At 53.9% G+C, this 25,781-nt stretch overlaps 4 protein-coding genes across 4 annotated transcripts; all 4 read right to left on the minus strand.

The window, feature by feature from the left end:
* Window positions 1-93: 93 nt before the first annotated feature.
* PG998_014344 (reverse transcriptase) lies at window positions 94-4,644 on the minus strand (the record flags this gene model as incomplete). Its single annotated transcript, XM_066881160.1, has 3 exons — window positions 94-1,006; window positions 1,471-3,017; window positions 3,235-4,644. The coding sequence occupies 3 exons, from the start codon at window positions 4,642-4,644 to the stop codon at window positions 94-96; spliced, it is 3,870 nt and encodes a 1,289-aa protein (XP_066723691.1).
* A 28-nt stretch (window positions 4,645-4,672) lies between these two features.
* Window positions 4,673-5,125, minus strand: PG998_014345 (uncharacterized protein; the record flags this gene model as incomplete). The annotated part of the gene is made up of 1 exon (XM_066881161.1): window positions 4,673-5,125. One exon carries the CDS (start codon window positions 5,123-5,125, stop codon window positions 4,673-4,675), a length of 453 nt encoding a protein of 150 aa, XP_066723692.1.
* An 8,188-nt stretch (window positions 5,126-13,313) lies between these two features.
* Window positions 13,314-15,776, minus strand: PG998_014346 (mitochondrial chaperone bcs1; the record flags this gene model as incomplete). Its single annotated transcript, XM_066881162.1, has 2 exons — window positions 13,314-15,487; window positions 15,545-15,776. Coding segments are annotated over 2 exons (2,406 nt in total), but the record flags the coding sequence as incomplete, so codon positions are not given.
* Window positions 15,777-19,309: 3,533 nt separating this feature from the next.
* On the minus strand, window positions 19,310-19,666 carry PG998_014347 (uncharacterized protein; the record flags this gene model as incomplete). Its single annotated transcript, XM_066881163.1, has 2 exons — window positions 19,310-19,520; window positions 19,566-19,666. 2 exons carry the CDS (start codon window positions 19,664-19,666, stop codon window positions 19,310-19,312), a joined length of 312 nt encoding a protein of 103 aa, XP_066723694.1.
* Between the last annotated feature and the right edge of the window lie 6,115 nt (window positions 19,667-25,781).

Here is a 25,781-nt window from a genome sequence, read left to right on the forward strand (position 1 = left end):
TGTTTTATGGTTTATTAGGTTGGTTTGTTTACAGCCTTGCTGGGTGGTGTGGTGTCCATGTTTCGTCGGGGTCTTCTTCTCACTACGAGGAAGTTAGGGACGGCCTATCCGGCCGTTTCCTCCGGCACTTTGGGGGGTTCCTTCGGGAGGGCCTTCGGAGGGTCGTCCTCCACCTTGTCCCGAGTGAATCGTCCGAGAAGGCCAGTATGAAGCATGAATATGGCGGCTGTTTTGGCTCGTTGGGACTTCCATATCTCCTTTATGCTTTTCGGGGGCTGAGGGGCCTTCCAGCCCGACCTGGGGCCAGACCAGACCTCCTCGCGGAGCCTCCTGTGCTTCTTGCAGTCCAGCAGTACGTGTCGTAGGGTCTGCCGGTCCCCGTTGCCGCAGTCGCACAGCGGTGAGTCGGTGCGCTGAATCATCCAAAGGTAGTCCCTCAAGCCGATCTTGCCCGTGCGCATCTGAAAGATGGTGGCCGATACGGCCCTCTTTTGATCTCGGTACCTGAGGAGAGTACTCTTCTCCGGCTTGGGTAGGTGGCGGTGTAGGACGCGCCCGGAATCGGCGAAAAGCCATTCGGACTCCCACCGCGTTTTGGTGGTCTTTTTTGGCCAGCATGCGCTGAGCGGCCAGCGTGGTACGGGGGCTTTGGTTCGTGATAGGTGCCTTATCGGGTACCCGCAATTTCCGGGGTTGTCGGGGTTTCCTGGTTCTCCGAGTCCTCTTGTCTACCTCCTCTCTGGCTGTCCTTGCTTCGACTTCCTTGGCTCGGGTTCTCCTGGCTGGTCCGTCTGGTGCCTCAGCGCCAGCTTTGGCGAGCTCATCAGCCCTTTCGTTGCCAGGGACTCCCGTGTGCGCCGGGATCCAGTGAATATGTAGATCTATCTTTCGTTGCCGTAGCGTAGTGATCTGTTTGGCGATTTGGCGCAGGAGCCATTGGCCCGATTGTCGCTCCGGCCAGGCGGACGAGAGGATGGCGGCCTGGTTGTCGGTGAAGATGTCGATCCTGGAAAAAGGGTCCTGGTGGCGTAAGGTCGTTTTGGGTAATATTTGTAAGGCCTTCGCGAGTGACATCTGTATGCCCTTGAGCTCCGCTAGGTACACCGTAGGCTGGGTCAGAGGCCCTAGGTAGCTGTGACAAGGATAGTAAGGGCTTGGTTCTGATTCAGCTAATAATTGACTATGGCACTTCTAGGGGCTCTGATCTCTGGTCGTCTCCCTCTCCTTCTCGGGGGTGATTCGTCTGACTTATATACATCTTATCTGGCGTCCTTCGGACCCCTGTTTGTTTCCTTAGCCGCCGCACCCCTTCAGGAATGGATTTACCTGTTGGGTGGAGGTGTCTGTTGGTTATGCGTGTGACAGTAGGCTGCCCTGGAGAATTCTCTGGAGGTGACCTGTTGGGGTAGGAAGGTCGCCGCCCCGATCCCCCCGTGGTATCCGCTGCCATCGGTGTAGAACACTAGTGACTTGGCGCCAAAAGTCTTCACGATGTGATCGTGGTGAGCCTTGCCCTCTTTCTCGCTCTTGCCGATTACAGTGCTGACCCTCCTCCACCATGGGGGAACCACAAATGGGGTAATCACCTCTAGCGGCGGGAGGCCTTGGTGGAATTTCTCGTGGTATTGAATGAGTTGCGTGAGGGGAGATTTCCAGCGGGCTTTGCGCCTTGTGTCGTGGATCGACTTCCCGTAGCTCGCCATGAGTGGATGAGAACGGAGTCGCAGGTAGGCCATGTGGTTGGCCTGGAGTAGTTGTTGTTCGATCGGTAAAACATGCATCTCAGTCGCCATCGCCAGGACAGCGGAGGTTTTCAAGCCCCCTGTGACTACCAGTAAAGCCTCCTTCTGTATGTCTCGTAGCGCTTCGAGGTGCTTCTTCGTAATCCCTTGCTTCTGTGCCTTCTCGTCGTACGGCTGGAACCACACCGTGCTGCAGTATGTGATCTGTGGCACAATAATTGCCTGGTACAGTTGTCTCAATTGTAGTGTGCCACAGCCCCAGACTGAGCCTGTGAGGGATCTGAGAGCCTGGATTGACGTCCGAACTTTAGTTTTGATGTGTGCTATGTGGTGGTGCCATAGGAGGCCTGGGTCGAACCAGACCCCCAGATGGCGGAGCTTGTCGACGGGTACGATCGCTTTGAATCCCGGGATCTGCACGCACTCTTCCGGTAGTGCTGCGGTCGGAGCTGTGGTGGCTTCAGCGGCTGTGACGGCTGCTGCAGCCGTTGCCGCAGCCCCTGAAGCCTTCCTCTCCTTCTTCGTGCGGAAATGTATCACCTCGTACTTGTCTGGATCGAATACGCATCCGTATTTCGTCGCCCATAGAGCGGCCTTTCCGTGGACTCTCTCCAGCGTTCGACAGTTCTCCGCGGCAGATTTGCCGATGACTAGGATGCCCGTGTCATCGACCCACGCGGTGGTGGTGACCCTTGGGCCCTTAGCGCCGGCATTTTTCCTGGCGTCCGAGCCCTCGGTGCCGCTCGTGCGGTAGCTGCCATCAGAGCTGTCAGAGTCGTCCGCTATCCCCTTGCTTTCGTTTTCTCCCGCTAGGATTTCGTCCAGGAGATCTGCGTTATAAAACAGCCAGAGCAGGGGTGATAGCGAAGAGCCTTGTGGGATGCCGAAGTTCTGCTCAATCCAGTCGGATTCCCCCTCGGGGAGCTTGAGCTTCGTTCGGCGATTTCGGAGCCAGGTACTGATCCACATGACTAGGAAGCTTGGGAGTCCCCTGCGGGCTAAGCATTCGACCAGCTTATCGTGGTGTACATTGTTGAAGGTCCCCGAGGCGTCGAGCATCAGTAGCGTGGCCACTAGATACTCCCCGAGTTCGCGGCGCCGTGGGCCTCGTAAATCCTTTCTAGCAGTATGTGGATTGCGTGTTCCGTAGATCTCGTTTTCCGAGCTCCTATATGGACTTCTGGTAGTAGGTGGAATTCTTCCACCCAGTAACTGACGCGTTCTGCGACAGCGGATTCCAGGGCTTTCGGGATGGTGTCCAGCAGGGCTATTGGCCTATACGCCTTAGAGAGGCTATAGTCCGGCTTTTGGGGCTTCTTCAGGACCAATGTGATGGAGTCTTTGGAGGGGCAGATACCTCTGAAGAGGCAGTAGTTGAATAGTGGGTGTAGGAGCGGTAAAAGGAGGTCTACCGAGATGCGGAGGATGTAGTTAGGTATCCCTGAGGGTCCGGGTGCCTTGTGTGACTTGGCCGCGTAAGGGATCGTTTAACTTCGTCTTTGGTGAACGGCGGGCAGGGAATTTCGGTACTAAAGGATAGCTTGTCCCTAGGTGCTTGTGGTATACCTGATGGCGTAGGGAAGAAACCTTTCTTGAATGCGTCTGCCTTCTCGTCGAAAGTGTCTTGTCCGTCTATGGTGGGTGTCACGTTTTGTTTTGCGACTCCCTGTCCTTGGGATTTCGTACCCTTGACTAGGTCCCAAAGGGCTTTGCCTGTGCCTTCCGAGCATGCCTTGGTCACGTGCATCTGCCACGACTCCTTGATGGCCTTCTGTACTACTGCCCCTTTCTCGTTGCGGGACTTCCTGTAGGCCTCCCAGTCTTTCGATGTCCTAGTGCGTTGCCATGTCCTTCTGAGCTTGTTGGTCCTGGTGCATATGGCCTTGCATTCGGCTGAGAAGCCGGAGGTGAATCGGGTCTTGGAGTCCGCCGTGGGCACGGTGTCCTCAATGGTGTCGGATAGGGCCTCGGTGACCTGCCCCAGGGTCCTAAGAACGTCGTCGTTGGTGAGTCTGCCACTCGGCATCTTCGGGAGCCTGATCGCTAGTTTGGTAAGGAACTCCTTTACCGGGGTGTTACGGAAGAGTTTCCTGGGTGGTCGCGGGGGTGCTGGTGGTGGTTGTAGTTGTAGTACGGTGCGGATTGGTAGGTGGTCTGAGTCGTGGTTGAGCTCCACTGCTATCTTGCAATGAACCAGTTTGTCGGCCACTATCCGGTCGCAGATGGCCAGGTCGATGGTGGATTGGGAGGCGTTTTCTTCCCTCGTGATTGTGCCTGGTGGTAGTATGATTTCCAGGGATTCCTTCTCTAGGAACTCCCTGAAGTAGGGTAGGCCTTGGCGGGCGGAGCCCCTATCGCCTAGGTCTTCTACCGCCCATTCCCGGCCTTCCATATTGAAGTCACCCAGGATGATGTGCTCATGGGTAGGGTGCTGAGTCTTGTTCCTCCGTAGCACTACCGCCAGTTCCCGGAGGGTGCTGAGCGGCTGTTCGTCGGGGGGGTTGTTATATACGTTGTATATATGCATAGTGTTGATACTGGTGTCGGTGATGGGTGATGCGGGGATGGTGGTAAGTGCCGCAGTCGCAGTCGAAACGTAGGTGATGGCCAGGCTGGCTACGTTGCTGCTGTGGCCGGCGAAGGAGATACAAGATTGGTCCAGTCTCTTGTTCACGTAGAATGCGACTCCAGGTGGTAGAAGCCCTGCCGGAGGAAGCCAGAGGGTAAAGATGGAGGCCATAGGGTTATGGCTGTTGTATTCGTTTTTATTTATCCAAGGTTCTTGGATGGCAATGATGTGGTATTCGGTTGTCTTCGGGTCCCTGAAGAGCGAGGCCATCACTTTGTCCTTGGATTTTCGTGTATTGTACTGTAGGAGTTTGATTTGGGGTGTATCGCTCATGGTTGTGTGTTAGAGTGTGGGTTCGCGGCTATTGGTTGAATCGGCTCCTCGCCGTTGGCGTCGTCAAAGGTTTGTACCGGTTGGCTTTGCGGTTGGCGATTTCTAGCCTCGCTACGCAGCATTGGCGCTGGCTTCGAAGCGCCTGGGAGCGTGCTGGGTTTTCCAGGCGTAAGTCCGTTGGCGGTGGCGGCGGTGACTTCCGGGCTCTTCGCACCCCTCTTCCGTTTTTGTTTCTTCGCCGGGGTTCCTCGGCCACGACTATTGTAGGCGCTGTGTTCGCTAGCTCGTCGTCGCGTCCCGCGACTGCCGCGGCATTCGCCGTTCGTGTTGATCGGAACTTTCTGAGAGCCGCCTGGCCCTTCAGCAGGGTAGCGCGTTTATCGAAGGCTGGTCCTTGGTAGCTGAAGTCGGCATTGCTTGTGTCGGGGAGGGTAGTGCCTGACGCTGAGGTAGTGGTGGTTGTGATTATAGTGGGCGTCATGGGTGTCCGGGGGTTTGTGGGCGCTGCGGGTACTGTTGCCGGTTCCCGGCTAGGTCCTGGTACCGGGGACCGGGTTGGTGTGTTTTGCCTTACCGGGGCCTGGGTGAGAGGCCTGGGTCCGAACATGGGAAGTGCCGGGACGGATATACAGCAGGCACTCCAGGTTCCCAACCGACAGTGGAGCGGCAGCCCGCCCGCACCGAGCCCAGCTTTATTACGAACACCGCGCCGACCGCCGCGACGAATGCAGGTGCCCGGCCAACACCCACAAGACACCCCGACCACGGCGCGATGGATGCGTCGCTGCAGAGAACTGTACGTTGGGACAGCCGGGAGCCGGCTAGAAGGCCCTTGGCGCCGATTATGACGGCACAACCACGACAATGCCCTCCCCATAATGGTGGGAAATGGTGCAAAGCTGTCACAGATCGTCCGCCAAGGAAGGGATGTGCAGAATGTGGCGAGGCGCGCACCAGACTATCCTAATGACTACAGACGCAAGCTGCAGCGGGGCACCCTGGCGAAGAAGATGGTGGGAATGCTGGAGGACCTACGGACGTGTCTCAGCGGTATCCAGTTTGCCTAAAGAAGTAGCACTTGTACAGTTGTCGGAATAGGTCTTCATCCTGCCATGACTAAATCGAGAGCTTATCCCCGCAACTGCTGTGCTCGCTTCTTCCATGCTGTCGGAGCTTCGACTCATAGTATCGGTCGTCAAGCGGTGCCGGCGCGTTAGGAAGAACCGTCCTTTTTGTGGCAGTTTCATGTTATCGGATACTTAGAACTTAGCCATTGCATTTGTTCTCTGCCTACAATTGAACGAGAAGCCAAGCGACTATAGACTACAGAGACTGACTACAGAGACAGTTGTCGTCTGACCTCCGCCAAGGTCATTAGACTCAGATAGACCTTTCCGGATGACTTCGAGTGTGACGGCCCTCTGACAGTGGCAGTCAATCAACTGATTATGGGTAAACACGAAAGCAGGGGAAAAGTCGATTTGTCGTCCAGGCGGTTTGGAGCTCTGCCTGCAATTGAACTAGAAGCCCGGCTCCATGTAGCACAGCCACTTTCTCCTGTGACTGACGTAGGAGCCACCCCCTTAACTCGCTTCTTCCACCGTTCAATATTCATGCTCTTTTGGCACGTGAGCCGAACAACAATAGCTTTCATACAATGGTCACAGTCACAACAATCAACCTTCAATACAGGTAGTAGACCTTCATTTCTATATTCTAACAGCTATTTCACCGCCAAGGCCGTAAGGTTTCTTTCCCGTACTCTGTAGGATGTCTCAGTGCCAGCTTGCCGAAATCTCCATCTACTGCAGTGTTGCATGCAACTTTACAACACGGAAGCATTGCCATGCGCACCTCCACCGCTTGTCATCTCCCTACAAGGCTAGGCCAGCCTCTCGACACTGCTGTCGGGCAGCAAAGATGGCGTGTCAACCGACTGTTTCATAGAGGCCACAGCATTACTGTCCGCAGAGTTCGCTCTATCGCTGATGATCTCCTCAGGCCATCGTACACTACACTCCGCGCCATCTCCGAAAAGTGCTGAATTCATCGTACGGGGCCATGGCGGACAGAGGTCGGATAGGTCGCCCATATTGTACGTGTTTGGAAAACCTGCAGGCGCAAGTAAAGCAGGATCAATCGACCCCGAACCAGCGAAATGCAGATTAGGGGTCTTAATGATGAGCAGAGTCAGATCGTTGATTTCAGTTCTCATCTTCCGTATCTCATCACGCAGTACCTCTATTGTCGCCTTCATCTGTGAAATATCTTCTGCCTTTCGTGCACGAGTAGCCCTAGCTGCATCGCGATTCGTCTGGCGTCTTCTTTCGGGACCTGTGGATTGTGCAGCGGGCACAGTGCTGGGAAGCAACTGGTCTCCCATCGTCTTGGCCGTCCTTGAAGTTGCGAAGAACAGGGTTTCGAGGTTTGCTGGTTGGTAGAGGAAGGTGAAGAGAAAAGGGAAGAACATCAATTACTCAAAGATGTATAGGCTAAGGCTTGTTCGGTATGGCCAAGATGTTTCTTTGATTATGTTCCCTCTTTATAATAGTTGTCTGCGGTTCGTAATACTGACAAAGCCCTCCTGCTTCCTTCGTCGGTACAATGTGAGGCTATATGTACAATACCAGCAGGCGCATGTGCCATCCTATTCCGTCGCATACTTCCCACACCTGCATCAGAGCAGAAACCACGAGACAAGGAGCTACTACTGTGCTGCTACTCCGACACTACCCCCTTCAGTGTTCCTATCTCTACTCCAAACAATACGAGATCCCGGAGAGGCTCTGGGTTAATCTAATTCTCCCCAGTGCCTTCCACAGTAATCACAGTAGCATACACACACACACACAATTTATTAACGCCCGGGCGGCGAAGCCGAAAGGGCAACTATCGATAATCTATAGTACATTCTTGAATCGCTTACTTGTCACCTAAAGCCCATGCATGCTCCATTTTCAGTTGGTCACTCCATTTCCGTCAGCACGTTCCTGTTTAGGATCCCGTGTTAGTAGCATTTCCTGCCAGGCCAGCTTGAAGGCCCTTCTCCAAGTGTCCAGCATCCTATCCTCGGCAGCTGAAGCGGCGCCTGCAGTCTGAGGCACGGGTTGTTAGTAGTGGACGCGTTAGTGAGAAGACTGGTTCCTATCCAGCCGACCTGTCGCCATGGCAAATCGTATCGTCGCTCGTACGGCCTCCATGTCTGGGGCCCAGAATTCATTGTCTGAGGGTGACTTGCCACCCAAGTAAAAGGACAAGTTGCTCCTGTGGGTGTCTGTGCACTGTAGCATCTCTGTTCGGTATGTTGTCCATTTGTTGCATCGGAAGAGGAAGTGTTCCACCGTTTCTCTCGCTCGTCCGCATTCGCACTGGTCTGTCGGTGCCGCTTTGATCTGGTAGAGGTATTCATTCAACCTCGCTTTCCCTGTTCGGAGCTGGGCAAGGACGCTGGCTTCTTTCCACGAAAGTCCGTTGTACAGCTGCCTCGTATGTTTCCCTGGTAGAGCAGTATCGACTCGTTTGGAGTGTTTCCCGACGCGTTCCGGCAGATTTATTTGAGCACTCCGTTTGGCCCATGCAAGATTCAGTGCTGTCGATTTTGCTCCTGGCATCTTGGTCCCTGGTTCGGCACCTAGCCGTGTCGAGGTCTTCGCTTCCTTCTTCGCGCGATCCATTAGTTCGTCCTCTTCATGCGTTGGTAGCCAGGCGACGACGATGTTGTTTCCTTCCCTTCGCAGGCTCGAAATGGCCTTGTAGGCTTCACCGATGTGTCGTTGCCCAGACTGTTGACGTGGCTTCCTCAGTGTAAGAGCCGCTGCTTTGTTCCTCGTCACGAGCAGGATCTTGCGGTACCGGAGCTTCGGCAACGAACGTAGGGTGTCGGCTATAGCGGCTAGCTCTCCCGTGTACGGGTTCTGCTCTGTTCTTTCACCGGGTGTAATGGCGCGGGCCAAGTGCAGGCAGTCCCCTCGAATCGAATTCTGTATTTCGATGGCTGCACCAAAGCCCACTAGCCCGTTCCTGGCTGAGCTGCTCACCGCAATGCGCACCGCCCAGTCTGTACGCTCGACGCTAAAGTCCGCTTCCGACTCGTCCGCGATCGTCCTTATCCGGCTCTCCCACGGGGCTAGTGCGAACGGTTCGATGGTTTCCAGCTCTTCCATAGGTATGTCTTTCAGCATGTCCGCTACTTGATAGAATGGCGATCGATGGTATCTCCGGAACTTCCGTATCCGCGCTGTGCTGCTGCGAAGAGGGTTTGTCGGTGGGAGGGTGTGGATGTCCGTCCACATTTTAATTGCCCTCCGCCAAAACCGGTCTTGGACCGCGGCAATGTGGGCCTCGGCTTCCGCCACGCTCGTAGCCACGGTCATGAATGTTCCCACAATTGCCTGAGCCCCTATCCTTTGGATGCGGTGGACGGGTTTCGCTGCCCTGTACCTGCACTCATGCATCCAGACGTTTGACGCGTAATCCACCACCGGCGCCACCGTCGCCGTGAAAAGCTGTCGCGCCGTGGCAGGGGAGAGCCCCTTGAGCCGTCGCAGTTCCAGGACGGCCTCCAGCCCTTTGGCCGCGGCTTCGGCGATGTGTTCCTTGTATTTGAGCTTCGTGTCGATGATGACCCCGAGGATCTTGACGTGTTCCTTGGGCCGTACATCCCGTCCTTTGATGGTGAAGGGTGCCGGGTCGGCTTTGTACGGCTGGCGCGCAAAGTGAATGATGGCTGTCTTGTCCGCTTCGAACGTCGCACCGCTCCTCCTTTCCCACGCGAGGGCGTCGTTGATGATGGCTTCTATCCCTTCGCGGTTGCTCCGCGCCGTTGGGCCTGTGACCCAAGCCGTAAAGTCGTCTACAAAGGCGACAGCGCCCCCGTAGCAGTCGATCCGCCGCTGTACCAGATCTGCATTAAAGAAGAGGAACAGGATCGGAGACAGGGGGGACCCTTGGGGCAGACCCGCCTGTGGTAGGCTACGGCTTTCAGACGTGTGTCCGTTCACCAGGATCGTCGCCGTACGACCTGAGCAGAAAGCGCTGATCCATCGGAGCAACTGATCCGGTATACCTCGAGCTTTCATCCTTTGGAGTAGCCTAACGTCGAACACCCCGTTGTACGCCCCTTTGACGTCGAAGCTCACGAGGCTGAGGACCCTCCGGCCACGCCAGGCAGCGTAGACCTGCTCTTGCAGGAGCATGAGTGCTTGCTCTGCTGACCGTCGTTTCCGTGCCCCAAAGTGGTTGGTTGGAAGGAGCCCAAACGTCTCGACTAAGTACGAGATCCTCTCCGCAATGACTGACTCCATCACCTTCCCGAGTGTTGATAGCAGCGAGATCGGCCGCCAGGCTTTCGCTATAGTATAGTCTTCTTTGCCCGGCTTTTTGAGCGGTATGATCTTCGCATGGCGCCATTGGGTTGGTAGCTTTCCTTCCTCCAACGACGTACGAAACAGCGTTAACACCCGTTGCTTGACCACCGGCCACACTTCCTTCCAGACAGCTACCGGCAGGCCGTCCTCCCCGGGTGCTTTCCAGGACTTGGCTGCGAACAGCTGTCGTTCTATCTCTTCCATCGTGATAGCGCGCATCTCGATGGGCGCCCTCTGCGGGCGGTCCCCTTCGTCGGCAATCTCGCCCGGAAGCGGAGGAAAGAACTTGGTAAGTAGTTCTTCCGCCTGCTCCGTATGGTTGGAGGTGCTCGTCCCATCTGCCCGCACGAGTTGGGGGACTTTTCCAAATGCCGTGTCGTCGCCCGCTTTGAGGTATTTTGCTGCCTTCCAGATGTTGTCGTTGTCGGCGAGGAACTCGTTCCAGTGCTTCTTCTTTTGCTGCCGGATGGCATCGTGGTACTGTTTTGCGGCACCTTTCGCCGTTAGATCTAGGTCGCTCCTGGTGCATCCTGCCCTCCTCTCGGCCCGGGCTCGGTTTCTCCAGTACGTGTGAATGCGCCGGAGTTGTGTTAGGTCCGTTGTCCACCATCGTTTCGCGTACGGCGATGGCTTGGCTTTGGGGGTCAGTGCGTGCACTGCTTCCAGGACGACTCCCATCAGCCGGTCAGTCTGCTGTTGGACCGTGCCACCCGTGGGCGTCGTAGCCAATGCCGCTGCGATCCGGGTGTTGATGTCCTTCCATGGGGCGTTCTTAAAGAGAAGTCGTTCTTGGCCCGCAGGCACTGGTGTGGTCGTCTCGAAGACCGTCTCGATGGTCCTGTGGTCCGACCCATGTTCCGTCTCGAGCACCTTGCACTTGACTAGAGAATCTTTCATCTCCTCCGATGCTAGGACGAGGTCGATGGTCGTGCTGTAGGCTCCGCCACTCCACGTTTTCGTGCCCCGCGGGAGCAGACTGCTAAGGCCGAATTCGGCCATGAAATGAATAATCGGATCCGCCTCTCCTTGCTTTTCTAGTCGCACCTCCTCTCCGCCCCAGAGCTGGTCATGCCGGTTGAAGTCCCCTGTGAGAACCACCTCTACTGCTGTTCCGGTCCTCCTTCTCACTACTTCGATAGCGGTGCGCAGCTTTCTGCACGCTTCTTGGAGCGCCGGGGGTCCTCCACAGGGACGTATACGGACGCCACCAAGATCGCATGTTCCGGCCGCCGCACGACTGCCGCGGTGATGTCTGGGGACTCGATCGGGACCTGTTCCGCTTCCACCTCCTTGCTGACCCAGAGCATGCTCCGGATCGGCCACCTCCCTTCTCTCCGAACTGATGGAACCATCTTGACCCACCTATGGTGTCCCATCGGTGTCGTCAGAAGCTTCCCTTGAACCATCCTCGCGTGCGGCTCTTGAATCGAGATCACTGTCGCATGCTGTACTTCTTCATCGTTGAGGAGACTGTCGTGTACGGGTCCTTGCTTCCTCACGTTGTTTTGAATAATACGGAACGGTTTAGTCATGGTTCGATGGGTATAGCTTCGGACAGTGTCGACTAAACGACTCGTGTGGTCCTCCGCACGGGACGCACTTTAGAACGGTTGCCTCGCAGCCGTGGTGGCTGTGTCCCTGCTTCGCGCATCGTCCGCAGGTCTGGGTGTTCTTGCACTGGAATGCCTTGTGTCCCACCTGCTGGCAGTTGTAACACTGCTCCGGCCGCTCTCGTCGCTCGAATATCCTCGTGTAGCCCGACTCGCCCCCGGCGTAAAAGAAACCCTCCTCAAGGAACTTCCGCGCCTCGGCCGCCTTCGTCAGGTAGACAACCATGGAGCCGTATGCCTTCCCGTTGTCCTTCCGGCTCAGCCATGCCACCTTGGCGACTGTCGTCTCGTTCTCTTGCCCGAATGCCTCGGCCGCTCCGTCTCGGATCTCGTCGTTTTCGTTGAGGACTGCCGTGCGCCTGACGCTGTCCACCTTGATCGGGTATAGCTCGTCTCGCAAGACGCGAGCGCCAGACGCGTTCGTCTTCTCGGCGGCTTGCTTGACTAGTCGGTGCTCGGTCTCATCTCGGCAGACGATTTTGATGCGTTGGGGCTTCCTGGGGTCTACAGTCACGGCACGGCATCGCCAGTCCTTCTGTTCTCCCGTCGCTCGTATCTCCTTCTCGATGGCGGCTCGAATCGTTCCGGCTGTGACCTTGGCGCGTCCCTCATCATCCATGTGAGAGGTATCAACAGTACAGTAGAGAGTGTCGGTAAAAGTGGAAGGTGTCGTGTTCATCGAGGTAAGCGTGCGTACGTTGCTCGGCTGGCTCGTTGGGGGCGTGCGTGCGATTTGCGCATAAGAGGCCTGAGGGCTCGTCTGGGCGCTACCGGCGAGGGCCGCGCCGTTCTTGAGTTCTTCCAATTGCTGGGTGACATTTTGAAGCTCGGCGGTGAGCCGCTGGATGATTGCCTGCTGGTTGTTGATGATCTCTTTCAGGTCTCGGATCTCGGTGCGGGAATCGTGGATCTCGTTCTGGGAGCTGGCCACGAGCTCGTAGATGCGCTGCAGCATCTCCGGTCCGATGACTCCATTGTTGCTCGAACTTGTCTCTGCTCCATTGTCGCCTTCATTCGACAGTAGCGCCTCTCGTGCTTTGGCGCTGGGCTTCGCCCGCTTCGCTCTTTTGACCGACGTCGCGATAGAGTTTGGCGCGTCCACCACGATCTCCATCTCTGCACGGTCCTCCATTGTCGCGTTGGACGCCCGCCGCCTTTTCATCCAACTCCCCTCTCAGTAATGGAATAACAAATAATTGAACAAAGATAAAATAAAGGTTCTTTTCCCCGCTTCTCAGTTCAATTGCAGTCAGTGCTCGAAACAGCAATAAATGCCATGATCAACTTCTTACCCGACATAACGACGTAATTCAGTAGGCACGAAAAAGGCGATCCTTCGTATCGCGCTGGCAACGTAGGGAGGACATCGACTTGCGCCAGCAGATGGAGGAGCGGGTTCACGGAGATAGGGACGAAGCACCTTGCAGGGTAGAATAGACGGTTAAACGCCACGACACGATACCAAGTCTCCAAAGCAACGCGCCAGCAGTTGTAGCCGATTTTACAGCAAGGGTAAGAAATCCAGTGTCCATATTTGATAAATGTGTACTAAGGAGCGTATAACAGACAATTGAGCGACCTAGCCGGCCAACTAATTAAATAGAAAAACATTCATTACATCGTTGTTCTGCGTCTCCATCTCGCTGATCGTGTTTGGAATGTCGATGCGTGCTCGCCTATCTCCAGGCCTTACGACAATAATCCTTCTTTTTCGCTGCCTCATCACCAGCCGGTGTGCACTCTTCTCCTGACTCAGATGGCGGCGGCGTGTTTGGCACCCCTTTGCAGTTGCAAGCTCCTCGAGTGACTTCGTAAGCCTCTTGACGAACCAAGATGATGTGTCCAGATCCGGATCGCCCAAGCAGTCGAATACCGGCCGTTGAGCAAGTACACCAGAATTCTGTTCAAGAATATTCTGGACCAGTGATGTCACCTGATTGACTGTGAGCAGGTTTTGATCAGACCTCCTTGCCGAAATGGAATAACAACGCAGGGCAGCGTATATGGCGTTACTATCGTTCGCCGCAAGCTCGTCTGGATGGTGCGTAGATGGTGTAAAAGACCCTGTGGAAGAGGCAGAAGTAGCCAACTCGTGTTGACTCTGCCCCTTTTTGCACTGTACACAGATGGGAAAGATCCAGTTTTGCGGATTCGCACTCAGTGAGCCTTGCATTTGGACAGGGTGACCATCCTCTGCGAGCTTTCGGATGGCAGTCATCAGCTGCATCTCGACCCAGGAAAATGTGCTTGGATCCTTGCTTGGACCATCAAAGTAAGAATAAAGAGACTTTGGTTCGAGTTCAAGAGAAAGTCCTGAAAGAACTTCATGAATCAACGATTCCAATCGATCAAGTGCAATCACACGTCCCTGCAGGACACCAGGTGAAACTTCGCCAGGGGAAGAGGAGATTTGTGCCATAGGCGCGTGATCTTCCCACAACGTCTTGGTCGGATAATCGTGGGACGTTTCGTAGGCGTCTGCCATATTGCAAGCCTTGAAAGGTGCAGGTGCAAGCCCGTTTCTCGCCACGGATGGTGTTGAAGCCATGGACGAAGAAGGCGTTAGCGAGCCTGATAGGCTCTGCCCCTCGTCCCATTGCTCGGACGCTGGAGTAGCTCTATCATCTGTTTTAGTGGTCGTGCATGGGCCCGGGAAAGTAGGGAGGTCTTTGTTTTTTCCCTTCGTAGCAGCGGTTACCCATTTATCCACCTCCTTGATAGCGAAGCGAGGGTTGTCTTTATGCTGCACCAAAAATGATTGTATTGCTGCCGGGGAGACTGTGTTTGCCGGCACCCTGGAAGAGAACTGCTTTGCAAGCCCTTCAACAGTCTCGCCATCTAGCACGGGCCTTTCTGGATCGCAAATGTCGTTTTCGGTTTGCTTGAACACCATGCAGAAAAGTTCCTTTGCTACGGTGCTGTCCGCAAGGGGCAGTTCGATCTTCAGGTCAACGCGACCAGGCCGGATGAGTGCTTCATCGAGGTGTTCGGGGTGGTTTGAAGTCATGACCAATATTCGACCCTCCTGTGCCGAAACCCCGTCAAGAGCATTGAGCAGGTCTGAAAGAGACAACCCAGCCTTGGCCTTGGCTCTAGGGCTGTTTGTAGAGTTGCCATCCTCCCACTTTTGTGTGTCTGAGTCGGCTTGTCGGGACAGCGTCATGTTCACAGCATCGACGTCTTCTAAGAGTAGAACGCAGCGAGGAGGTAGGTCGGCAATCAAGGAGCGCAGATTGCTAGCACTGACGTTTGAGAGGTTGAGAATGTAGATCTCGAGGCCAAAGCGTCCGGCCAGGGCTAAGCTCAAACTGGACTTCCCACCCCCAGGACGCCCGTACAGAAGGTATCCTCTTCGGTACGGGATGCCGCGGCTGGAATACCACCTTTGGGATTGCACAAAGTTTTCGGCATCTTTCATCAAACTTGCCTTTGTCTCCTCGTCCATGATGATTGTTGAGATTTTTCTGATGCGTTTCGCTTCTTTGCGTCTCCAATGGCCGTCATTGTCCTCGAAAATCGATGTCTTGCCCTCGTTGGCTTTGAGGTACGCTTCTCGACAATCCTCCAAAAGCCTTTTCACAATAGCGGGCGACCTGCTGAGGCAGGAGATTGTGATTACCTCTTGAGAATGAAATCCTACATCCTTTTCCATTGAGCTTAGCCAGAGCATATAACCTTGATAGAAGAATGGAAAGGTTCCTCTGTAAGGAGAATAACTCAGAGACTTCTTCTTTGCCTCTTCGGTTTCCAAACCTCGTCGGATCTTCACGAGTGATGATCGAGCGGTGCACGCGAACTGCTGTGAAGCAAGCCAAGGTACCACCATGTCTCTAACCTCGCTTGAGTTAGAGATTTGTACAGTAGAAGCTAGCGTCGTTAGCAAGACTCGCTGATAGGTCGGGTAGGTATAGAGGGGGTACATACTTAAATGTTCTTCCACCCATCCCCATATGGTGAAGGCTGCCCGTTTGCCAAAATATAAAGCAGCCAAGAAAAAGCACAGCAAGCTAGCATGACTACTTCGCCTACCAGCCAGCAACTGCTCGATAGTGACAGAGATGCCAGTGAATCCCGGGAAGAAGAAGTCCAAGATAGAGGCCTTTGGCAGTGAACTCATGTAGAATTGCTGGGGGCGTGTCTGGTTGAAAGCAGCCATGCTATCACAAGTGTAGTCTAAGCAAGTGAAGCTTTGAGAGCTGTGTGTTCGTTGTAAGACGCTGAAGAGGGGAGTAAAGTGTATCGTGGGACGGATTAGAGAGAAAATCGTGTACCCTATCTCAAGGAGTCGTGCTATTCTTATACTTCGAGATTGGTATAACCGGACCGCTGAAAAAGGTAAGATCGATGCCAATCCTCTTCCTCATCTAAGCAGCGGCGCATCAGCCATCACCAAAGGCTGAGGGCACAATCCCGGTCCAGGTTGGATTGCATGGCTTGCATGCAGGCCTTTCCAAACCAGTTTAAGAGTCTGGCTTAGGGCTGTTATGCCGTGCCATGTACCGGTACAGATGATAAATACCGGGGTGTACAAATGGCATTGGCTTCAGGCCCATGCTGTACTCTGATATTTGATCATCTGTCACGGCTTTGTCATGAGGATGAATTCCCGAAACCTTTCTTTAGCGGATGAGAAGCAGGTTAGATTCGCTTCCTTTCGCTTCAGACCCCTAGCATTGGCATAAACGGGCTTTGAGAGTAGTGGCCTATACAAGAAATTATTTTATTACAACTTCCAGCTCGAAAACTTCCATGCTCTTGGGTTCAAACATTCACAAGTACATTCCGAGTGAGGGTGTCCCAATGTGAGTAATAAGATAGGTAATATATTCAGTACGTGTTCCTCGCCCTTAGGATTAGTACGTATGTGTAAATGTGTTTACATGCTTAATCCTTTATCATACACAGCCGTCCAGCCTTCGAAGGCTTGGACAATGGAATGAGGCTACGGATTTCAACTGTGAAATGGCAAACCGTAAGTTGGAGACCCATATGTTACAGGCAGGGGACTACAATGTGTAAACCTGTATGAAGAGACTCCAAGCTGGAGCCGGAGGCGTTTTCGCTTGTCATCATTCGATTGGCCAAGTAAGTGCGGGTTACTTGGAGTGTAGCAATCGCGCACTAGCGTGACTAGCGGGCCAGGTCCTAGAAAGCAGCGTGGGAGCTGGCTCCCGACCCGCACCATTAGGGCCAGCCTCCCCAACCTCGCTGGGCCGCGCAAGAACTTCTCCTCGTCAAGACACGCCGAGGAGAAGCTGCAGAAGCAATTCTCGTCAACTAGGATTCTGAAACCAGATAAGCAGGTGCCCTGACGACGTTCGCCCAACCCGAGCTCACCATGACTTTGAGTCTCAGCGGTATGCAGTTCGGGTGACGACGTGGCACATGCTGATACGGAAGATATCACAAGCGGCAGCTCTGTCTATGCTTATGTCGAACCATATTCCCAGCTCCAATCCATTAGCCAACACTCTACACGCTACTGTCGTCCCTTTCCCCCATGACTCCCTACCACGGTGATTCTGTTGAAGAAAGTGTGCGCGGCGTACGGCCCATGGATATCCCTGCAGCGGACGCAAGAAAGGCATTCCCAAGCATCCCTCCGAGGTGACATCCATCAGACTGGATCAAACGTGCGCGCGTAGAGCGCGTGCGGAACACGTACGATGACGTGTAGAAGTTGAGGAGCGCTCCGGTCAGAAGGTGCATATCAGTAACAGGGATCTACATTCTGTAAACTTGGAGATGATTGGAAAGGATCTACGGAATGTGAACCAGGGATTTATTGGCTTGGTCAATTGACAGGGCCCAACTCGTACTGGATGACAGCTAATTCAAAGATTATGCGTCAACGCGTTGCGATAACAATTTTTACTGTTGTTGGTCATGTGGACATGGGAAATGCTATCAATAGCTCCCAAGAACTGTGTAAATCAAGGTGATTGCGTTTAATTATAGTGGGACTGTCTGGCTAGATGCCTGGCTAGAAAGAACAATAAGCCCACAAACGTTTTCGTGGGATGAAGTACGATCGTCAATTGATACGATTGTCAAATGGCACATCCAGGTGATCGGCCGTAATTGGTAGCATCCGCCTTTCATATAAGGGTTTGCCGGCTCAACAATGATCCTCCGCCTCCCAGTTCAATGAGTCATAGGATTGCGACTGCGCGAAGCACGTTACGCCGGTTGTGCCTGTCTTAAGACAAAGTCAGCATGTTCGAATATTGATAAGGCAGGATGAGGATCTATCGGACATAACATGCAGCCATATATATTCAGGACTTTGTTTTGCCACAGGTAGGACACGGTTGCCCTTTGACTCCACCGCTTGGCTCGCAAGTCTCGCAAGTCGGCTGATCAGGCATCTTGCGATGTCGAAAACCCGTCACGGGATGGTAGTTCGGTTTCGAGAAGACTTAGAGAAAGAAAATAGTCTTTCAAACTCAATATTGACGATTGTGTGAAGCGGCACTGAAAGATCAAGCAGGCGGGGATGCTGGGTATTTAAATTACTCAAGGCATGTTCGCCGTAGAGGGGCAATTGCGACCCAGTTTATGTGGCCACCAAGGGATCGGACTTTACAAGCTCCGACTGTTGTTGACCTTACAGTGGTTTCCCCTGCTGACACTTTGTTATTGTTACACCTTCCAACTCGAAACAATTGACACCACCATGCTGAGCGACATCGACCAATGGCCCCATTGCACTTGCTCTGCATTTTTCGAATCGATCGAGGCATTGGAGTCTCACCTTCAAGAAAGTCGGGTGCGTACTCTCTAGCTTGCAGCTAGTAATAGCTAAGGATTTCAGGCCCGAGAATCTTACCTCATCACCGAACTGGCAATATGCCAAACCCACTCTAAGGTCGATAATGATGCTTCATCGGAGAGTCACGACAGCGTTGGTGACTTCTACTGCCCTTCTCAAGATTGCTCTCGGAATACCATGCCCTTCAAAAAGAAGCAAGCACTTGAGTTACACTATGAACAACGTAAGTATCCTCCGTCTGCTAGCTGCCGGTATTAACGACGGGAGTTTAGACGCCAATTGCGATGAGGTTTGTGTATGCTGCCCTTCGAAGACTTTCACACGGGTGAGGGGGTTCATAAGGCACACCGAGACGCATTCCACAGGGATTCCATCAAAGATCACGTATTTGAGCCAAAGGCGGGATGAATTGCGGAGAGATTCCGCCAGGGAGCTGGCAGAGCGTACTGGTTCACTAGCGACTGGAATCAAGAGAAAAGTGCCAGAAAACGTTGCCCAGGAAAGACCAGGCGCAGGGAAGAAACGACGCGGAGATATCTGCGTGATGCCATCCGATCCCGAGGGAGGAGCAATGGTGGATATTATAGACTCAGGGGCAGCAGGAGTTCAGGCGGACAGCTCTCACAATTTCGACGCGATTATTGACCGCCTCGATGGTCCACAGCTCGATGCCAACACTCAGCCTCCTTTACTCGCCGATAAAGACGTATCTACATTCCTGGCTAACATGCCGTCGGTCGCTGTACCGCCAATCAATACGGTACTCGAATCAAACGGGTTTACAAATATCCCCGATGCGTTCTACCCAGATATCTTAGACGACAATTTCTCTGCCCCTGTCCATGGCCTTATTAATTTTCCTTGTTGGCGGACATCGATTTTGTATAATAGAGACACATATTATCCGCAGTGATTTACTATGGATCAAGCTCTGGTTTTGGCAAATCCTCAAACTCGAATTTCAACCCAATGTCCACACTCTCCATATCCGCAACCTTACGCATTAAAACTTCCAGCTTCGGAAGACTCATTTTGTCCCACTTTTCCACCACATCTGCGGTCGCAAACTCGAATACAATTGAATACCCTTCTACCATTTCGAAGCAGACTCGGGAGTCGACAATTACACTGAGGAATGTCAGTCAGGCGGCTACAACATGAGGAACAACTTACATGCCACCGTCTTCAAAATCTTTCATCTCCTGAACATGACAACCGGCCTCCATAAGCGCATTAGAATTGGGTTCGTACAACGAACGCCGTCCTTTCTCCATGGGTAGTTCGTGTAAGTGAGATCCACGAAAGTAGTGTACTCGAGATCCTTTAGCCCATATATGAATCATCAGAGCCTTTTTTCCAGCTCTTGGCCCGCCGCGCCTAAAGCAGACTGTGTGTCCTGGGAAAGCTTGATATCTCAGCCAATGCCCAAGAAAGCACCTCTTCCCACCAAAGTAATCACGAATGATGGTGACGATGCGCTAAATCTGGATTAGATAGGCGTTGCAAACATCTTAAAAATACTAACAGGGTCTTGGAGGACTTTTTGCTGGCAAAAGTCCAACCCCACTTCCGTGAAGAATGGGAAGCCGAGCCGCTCAATCTCTGCGACGGACTTTCCAGTCGCTAAGTTATTCAATCGGAAAAAGCCATCGTCAGCAAGAGGCCTTCTGGCGTGTTCCATAGAAAATACAGCTGATGCCATAAATATGTTTTTCGTAGGTTGGATTGGGGTAGAGATTGATTGATTTGCATTAGCAACGGCAACATGAAGTGAAAACTTCCATCAGGCTCGGATCTTAACCCAACGTATTAGCTAATCATACACGTGACTCATCGGCCAATCTCCATCTCGCAGATCGCCATAAGATGTGCGCCACTTCTTCCACATGTCCCCATAATAACTTAACGTAGCAGGCGGTGGACAAACCATTCAATTTTCGCACCTAAATCAACTGCTTTTCGAATTATCTCACATTTTAACCTTTGAAATCGCCAAATCTTAAGATGTCTAGCCTTGAAAGCTTAGATCGGCCATCAACGCCCCCTAACAATAGAGGTCCATAATACCAAACACCGACTAAAGCTGAGCTCCAAGGGGCCTTCCACTTCGCACGCTGGCAGCAGCGCCGCTATGGAATACCCTTCTACATAAGATCGAAAAGGATGTAGGCTATTCGATCCTTCGAGACTGCCCTCGCCGATCTACCAACAACCCCTTCGCAGACGAGACCCGCGGGCGCCCCCGAAAGCTGACAGATGAGCATATCGATCGGATCGAAAGACTGCTATGGGAAGGAGGATTTGACGCTCGCTCAATGGCCTGGGAGGACCTCCCAACAGCTGCTGGGTGTGACGTTGATGTGACCGCACGTACAGTCAGGCGAGCTCTATACCAAAAGCACTGGAGGAAGTGCGTTGCCTGCGACAAAGGCTGGGTCTCAGAAGAGCGTATGGAAGAGAGGAAGGACTTCTGCAGGAAGGCCCTCTAGAGAGACCTTATAAAGAGGACTGGGGCTGCCCAGAGTGTATACAGGAGAAATTGACCCCTGACGATGCAGAGACCCGACGAAAGGAGGCAGCACACTTCTTTTCAGGGGTAGCCTATAATTATAAGCTCCCTTTGATCCCCTACGGTACATTCTTGAATCGCTTCCTTGTCACCCAAAAGCCTTTGCATATCCCGTTTTCAGTTGGTCACTCCATTACTGTCAGCACGTTCCTGTTCGGGATCCCGTGTGTTAGTAGTGTTTCCTGGCAGGTCAGCTTGAAGGCTCTTCTTCAAGTGTCCAACATCCTATCCTCGGCAGCTGAAGCGGCGCCTGCAGTCTGAGGCACGGGTTGTTAGTAGTGGTCGCGTTAGTGAGAAGACTGGTCCCTATCCAGCCGACCTGTCGCCATGGCAAATCGTATCGTCGCTCGTGATCGCGCCCGCATGCCGAAGCCGTCGATTTCGAGGCCCAGCCGGCCGCTAGCGACGACGCGAACGCCGGTGCCGACGGGGATAGCAATGCGGATGCCGAGCACGAAAGTGACCCCGAGCATATGGCAGCAGATCCTGGTGGCGCGGCGGAGCCTGTGTCTGTCTACGATATCATATCCACGGCTATCGCGATCATCTCAAATCTAAGATTAGAGGCGAAAATGTGATACAGTCATTCCTTTGGCGTTTGCTTGCTGGTGAGGTTTTTGAGAAGTTTCGCTGGGTAGCAAGATTACAAGTGCCTAACACGCCTTTCTGCGCCGTTCGCAGCCCAGCGCATTTGGCGCCCGCTATTCATCTCTGCAGTCCAACGCATTTGGCGCCCGCTGTGGTCCAGCGCGTTTTGCGCTCGCTATGCGTTTTGCGCTCGCTGTGCATCTCTGCAATCTAGCGCATTTTGCGCCCGCAGCCCAGCGGCAATCTAGGAGAAGCATGGTTCACAGGTATGTGCGAAAACATGGATCCCTCGTTGCTAAGCATGCAGTGTATCTGTATGATAGTGTATGCAGATGGACACACAACGAGGCGATCCCACTGGGGCTATGACGTGAGTTTCCGAATGGGTAAAACGGGAAAAAGTGCGGATTTTCGAGCATGCAAAAAGAGGACCGAGGGGCTGATGAAGCAGAAACCAGATCATCCCGTTGGGGTAAAGAACAGCAAGTATACGGGTTCTCAGTAAGACCATAAGTCCCTGTTGCCCCAACTAATGCAATTTTGAGCCTGATTTTGACTTGGCCGATTTTACGGGTGCCAATCTGAAAGTTGTGTAATAGCGACAAACATTCTTTTGAGTTACTGTACATACGTTACCGACAGTCGCTGCCGGGCGCCACCTCTGGATCCTTCCGGAATTCATGAATTTTGCTTTTACCAACTCTCTTTTTGGCCCTCTACTATCTATCAATGAGGAATATGGCTTTCTGCAGCTCACTTGGCTAGGGGACAATGCTAATAATATACGATGGAGAACAAGAGGAACCGAGCATTTCGAGCTCTCCAGGCGCCAGGGTCACAATGGCCGCTAGGTACTGAATCAAGGGTGCCGATCTCGCCTCAGCGCCTCTTAAGCTAGCGCTGAGGCGGCGGCTGCCAATGCCAACCAACCCCACAACAGATTTCGCGGAGTCCGAACTGTCTCGACCTACAACTTCTCTAAAGCATCTCTGGTTACGCCTACGCAACGCAGACAGGATGCAGTACAGGCATCCAGTTACGAAACACGGCAATTGCGCTGCCGGCTCTCAAAGCGGCTCAAATGATTTTAGAGTCGATGATGAGCTGCCACGTGTGCCAGCAATACCCTACGCTGGGTATACTTTACGCCGATTATAAAACCCAGGCGCAGGGCCTCGTCCGGTTCAAGGCGATCAGACATCGCCCTCGTTCTACACGCCTGAAATCGCCATCCAGAAAGCGAGATAAATGCGATCCATGGCAGTCTACGGCATGGTCGACAGTTACGAATACGATGCTGGCGAGGGCGAGATGTGCGTCAGTCCAGAGCCTCGGACGCCACGATCACGACTTCCGCAATACGATAAACCTCGACACATTGTCGACGCCACCGAGGAAATCAGCGCAATCCTGATGCAAAAGCTCGAGGCCTTTCAAGGAGACTTGAGGCTATACCAGTGGGAGAAGAGCCGTAGCCATGATGAGTTACAAAACATGAAGAGCGAGATCATGCAGGAACTGTGCATGGCCAAGGAACGGCTGCTGGAAGAGCTCGCGTCCGCAACGACTGCGCGTATGGAGGGAGTCGAGACGTGCCTGCCACAGCCGCCATCGGAACCTCGACCCCGACCGCGATCTCCACGACAGCCAGGGTCTCACGCAGTGCCGGGGGACGTGACGGAGGCTGCACCAGAGACGGAACCGCTGCAGGTGGAGTTGCCGCCAAACGCCAAGTTGGCGTATCAAATCACGCCGAGTAGACGCTACATGCACGACAAGCGGGAGAAAGACAAAACACGGAAGTCTGGAGAATCCCTACAGCGAAAGGTGCTGGCACTTGGAGAGATGTGCAATGTGTTCAGCTTAACAATGTACTGGAATATTGTCCATGCCCGGATGGAAATGGCCATGTACGTTCCCGGAGGCCAGAAAATCCCCGATCTCGACCAGGTGGTAAGTGTATTCGCTCCTTGGGGCATGTCCCGCGCTGACTGAGCATACTAGGTTCAGAGCCTACGCGGCCGGCAGGCTCGCGTGACACAACGGGCACGAGTCTTCCGCACGTCGAGGTCAGTGCAGAAGCCGTCTTTCAAATCAAGCCATGCCAGAAATACGGGGCAAGGCTCGGCGGGCCGACTGCTACGATCCCAGAGGCGACAGAGTGCTGAAACAGGCCATCCAAGCCCGCAACCCATGGCAGGTTTGACAGCTTGCACGCCGTCGACAAAGGACAGTGTTGATGGGATGTCTGCCATGCAACAGGCCAGCGATCGGGTTGTCCCAGGATCGCCGACAGAACTGTTGACGGGGTGCAATGAGCGTCTCGACTCTCCAATGTGCGATGCGGTGGCTGGTGACGCCAATGGCTTCGAAGTTGCAGGCGCAGCGATAGGAACTGGCATGGTAGCAACAGCAGGTGCTTCGCAGCCCACAACACTGGAAGCCGGTCGGTGTCAGCCAGGCGGCGGGGGGGAGGGTATAAGCGACATAAGCGACATGAGTGCAGAGTCCCCAAATCCTGAATCCGATGCGTCTGGCTTGGGCAATGGGCATGACATCGGTTTACACCAGGAAATGGAGGGGCTGCATGGCCAAGACGGGGACGCTGGGGATTCCTCAGCAGAGATGCCAAATATGCCCCCGACGATCCTAGCACAGGAAACGGATGCAGGCGGCCCCGCTACAGAAGGACCTCGAGGCCCTCAGTCTCGATGTGGGAGTCCTTTCGTCGGTTATCCTGCTCGGGCAGCGTCTCTTGCTCTAAACTTCGCCCAAGGACCGACCGTGGAATCAGGCAAGGGCCGGGGCCCGCACGAGGTCTCCATGGATGTATGGGGGCTACAAAGTCGAGCAAAGACGAGCCTGGAATACATCTTAGCATAGAAATGTTAGGGTCGGTGTGGAAGTTAGGGCTGAAACGATTGAATGAACCCAGCTCACCTTGCGTCTAGATCTATCGCAAGAACATGATAGGAGAACTAACCAGAAACCAAAGTAGTCAACTTCGAGTTAGTAGATACTAAGGACAGCTATCTGGAGGGATCCTTGGGAATGCCTTTCTTTCCATCCGCCGCAGGAATGTTCCCCAACCCATCCCGACTTGCACAAGAAGTGCGCCGTACCTCGCGCACTATTTCTTCACACCAGAATCACCGTAGAAACACTCAGAAGGCGGAAAGCGATGCCTGCCAGCTTTCCTATGTGTTGACCAAATGCTGAGGAGATTGATGCGTCGAGCCAAAAGCGGCAGCCCATCATCGTTGAGCGAATCGTGTTAACGCGGATCAACCTCACGTCGCATCGAAGCAAGTCTGGCGGCGGTGGAGGCTAGGACCAGGGAGTCACGGGAGCAAAAGGCACAACAGTAGCGTTAGATTGTTGGTTACTGAATTAGACCTCACAACATGCTTCAACATAAGCATACACAGAGCTACCTTGTGGTATTTGACGCATTAACATGTGCTACCTCTTCAGCCGAACTGCATGCCGCCAAGACTCGTTCGAAGGTCCTCCAGCATTCCCACCATCTTCTTCGCCAGGGTGTCCCGCTGTAACTTGCGCCTGTAGTCCTTGTAGTAGTATGGCGCGTGCCCCGCCGCATTCTGCACAGACCTTCTTGGACGGCCTGCCTGTGACAGCTTTGCGCACTGCCGTGGTTGGGTCGACATGGTCGACGCCAAGGGCCTTCTAGCCGCCACCTGGCTATCCCAACGTGCAGCTCCCTGCAACGACGCACCCATCACACTGTGGTCGGCGTATCTTGTGGGTGCTGGCCGAGCTCCTGCATTCGTCGCGGCGGGCGGCGCGGTGTCCGTAATAAAGCTGGGCTCGGTGCGGGCGGGCTGCCGCTCTACTGTCGGTTGGGAACCTGGAGTGCCTGCTGTATGATGAGCGTCAACAGTCAGTCGACTATGTGGTCAATAGACGAGAATCATGCGTACCTTGCGGCCTTCGCGGCGAAGGCAGCTGCCTCGGACCCTTCTGTCTCATGGGACTGTTGGGAATGACAGTCCCGCCATCCTCGTCGGGGATGACGTCGTAGACAGACAGAGGCTCGGCCGCGGCAGCGGGAACTGCTGCAACATACTCGGGATCGGTTTCGTACTCGGCATCCGCGTCGCTATCTATGCCAGCAACGGCATTCGCGTCGTCGCTGGCGTCTGCCTGGGCCTCGAAATGGATGGCTTCGACTCGGCGCCTCGATCGTGTCGCTCTGCCGTGGCTCGGTCTCG

This window comes from Apiospora kogelbergensis (genome assembly GCF_038363985.1).
Source record: "Apiospora kogelbergensis strain CBS 113332 chromosome Unknown utg000011l_segment0_segment0, whole genome shotgun sequence".
In the NCBI taxonomy this organism is placed as follows: Eukaryota; Fungi; Ascomycota; class Sordariomycetes; order Amphisphaeriales; family Apiosporaceae; genus Apiospora; species Apiospora kogelbergensis.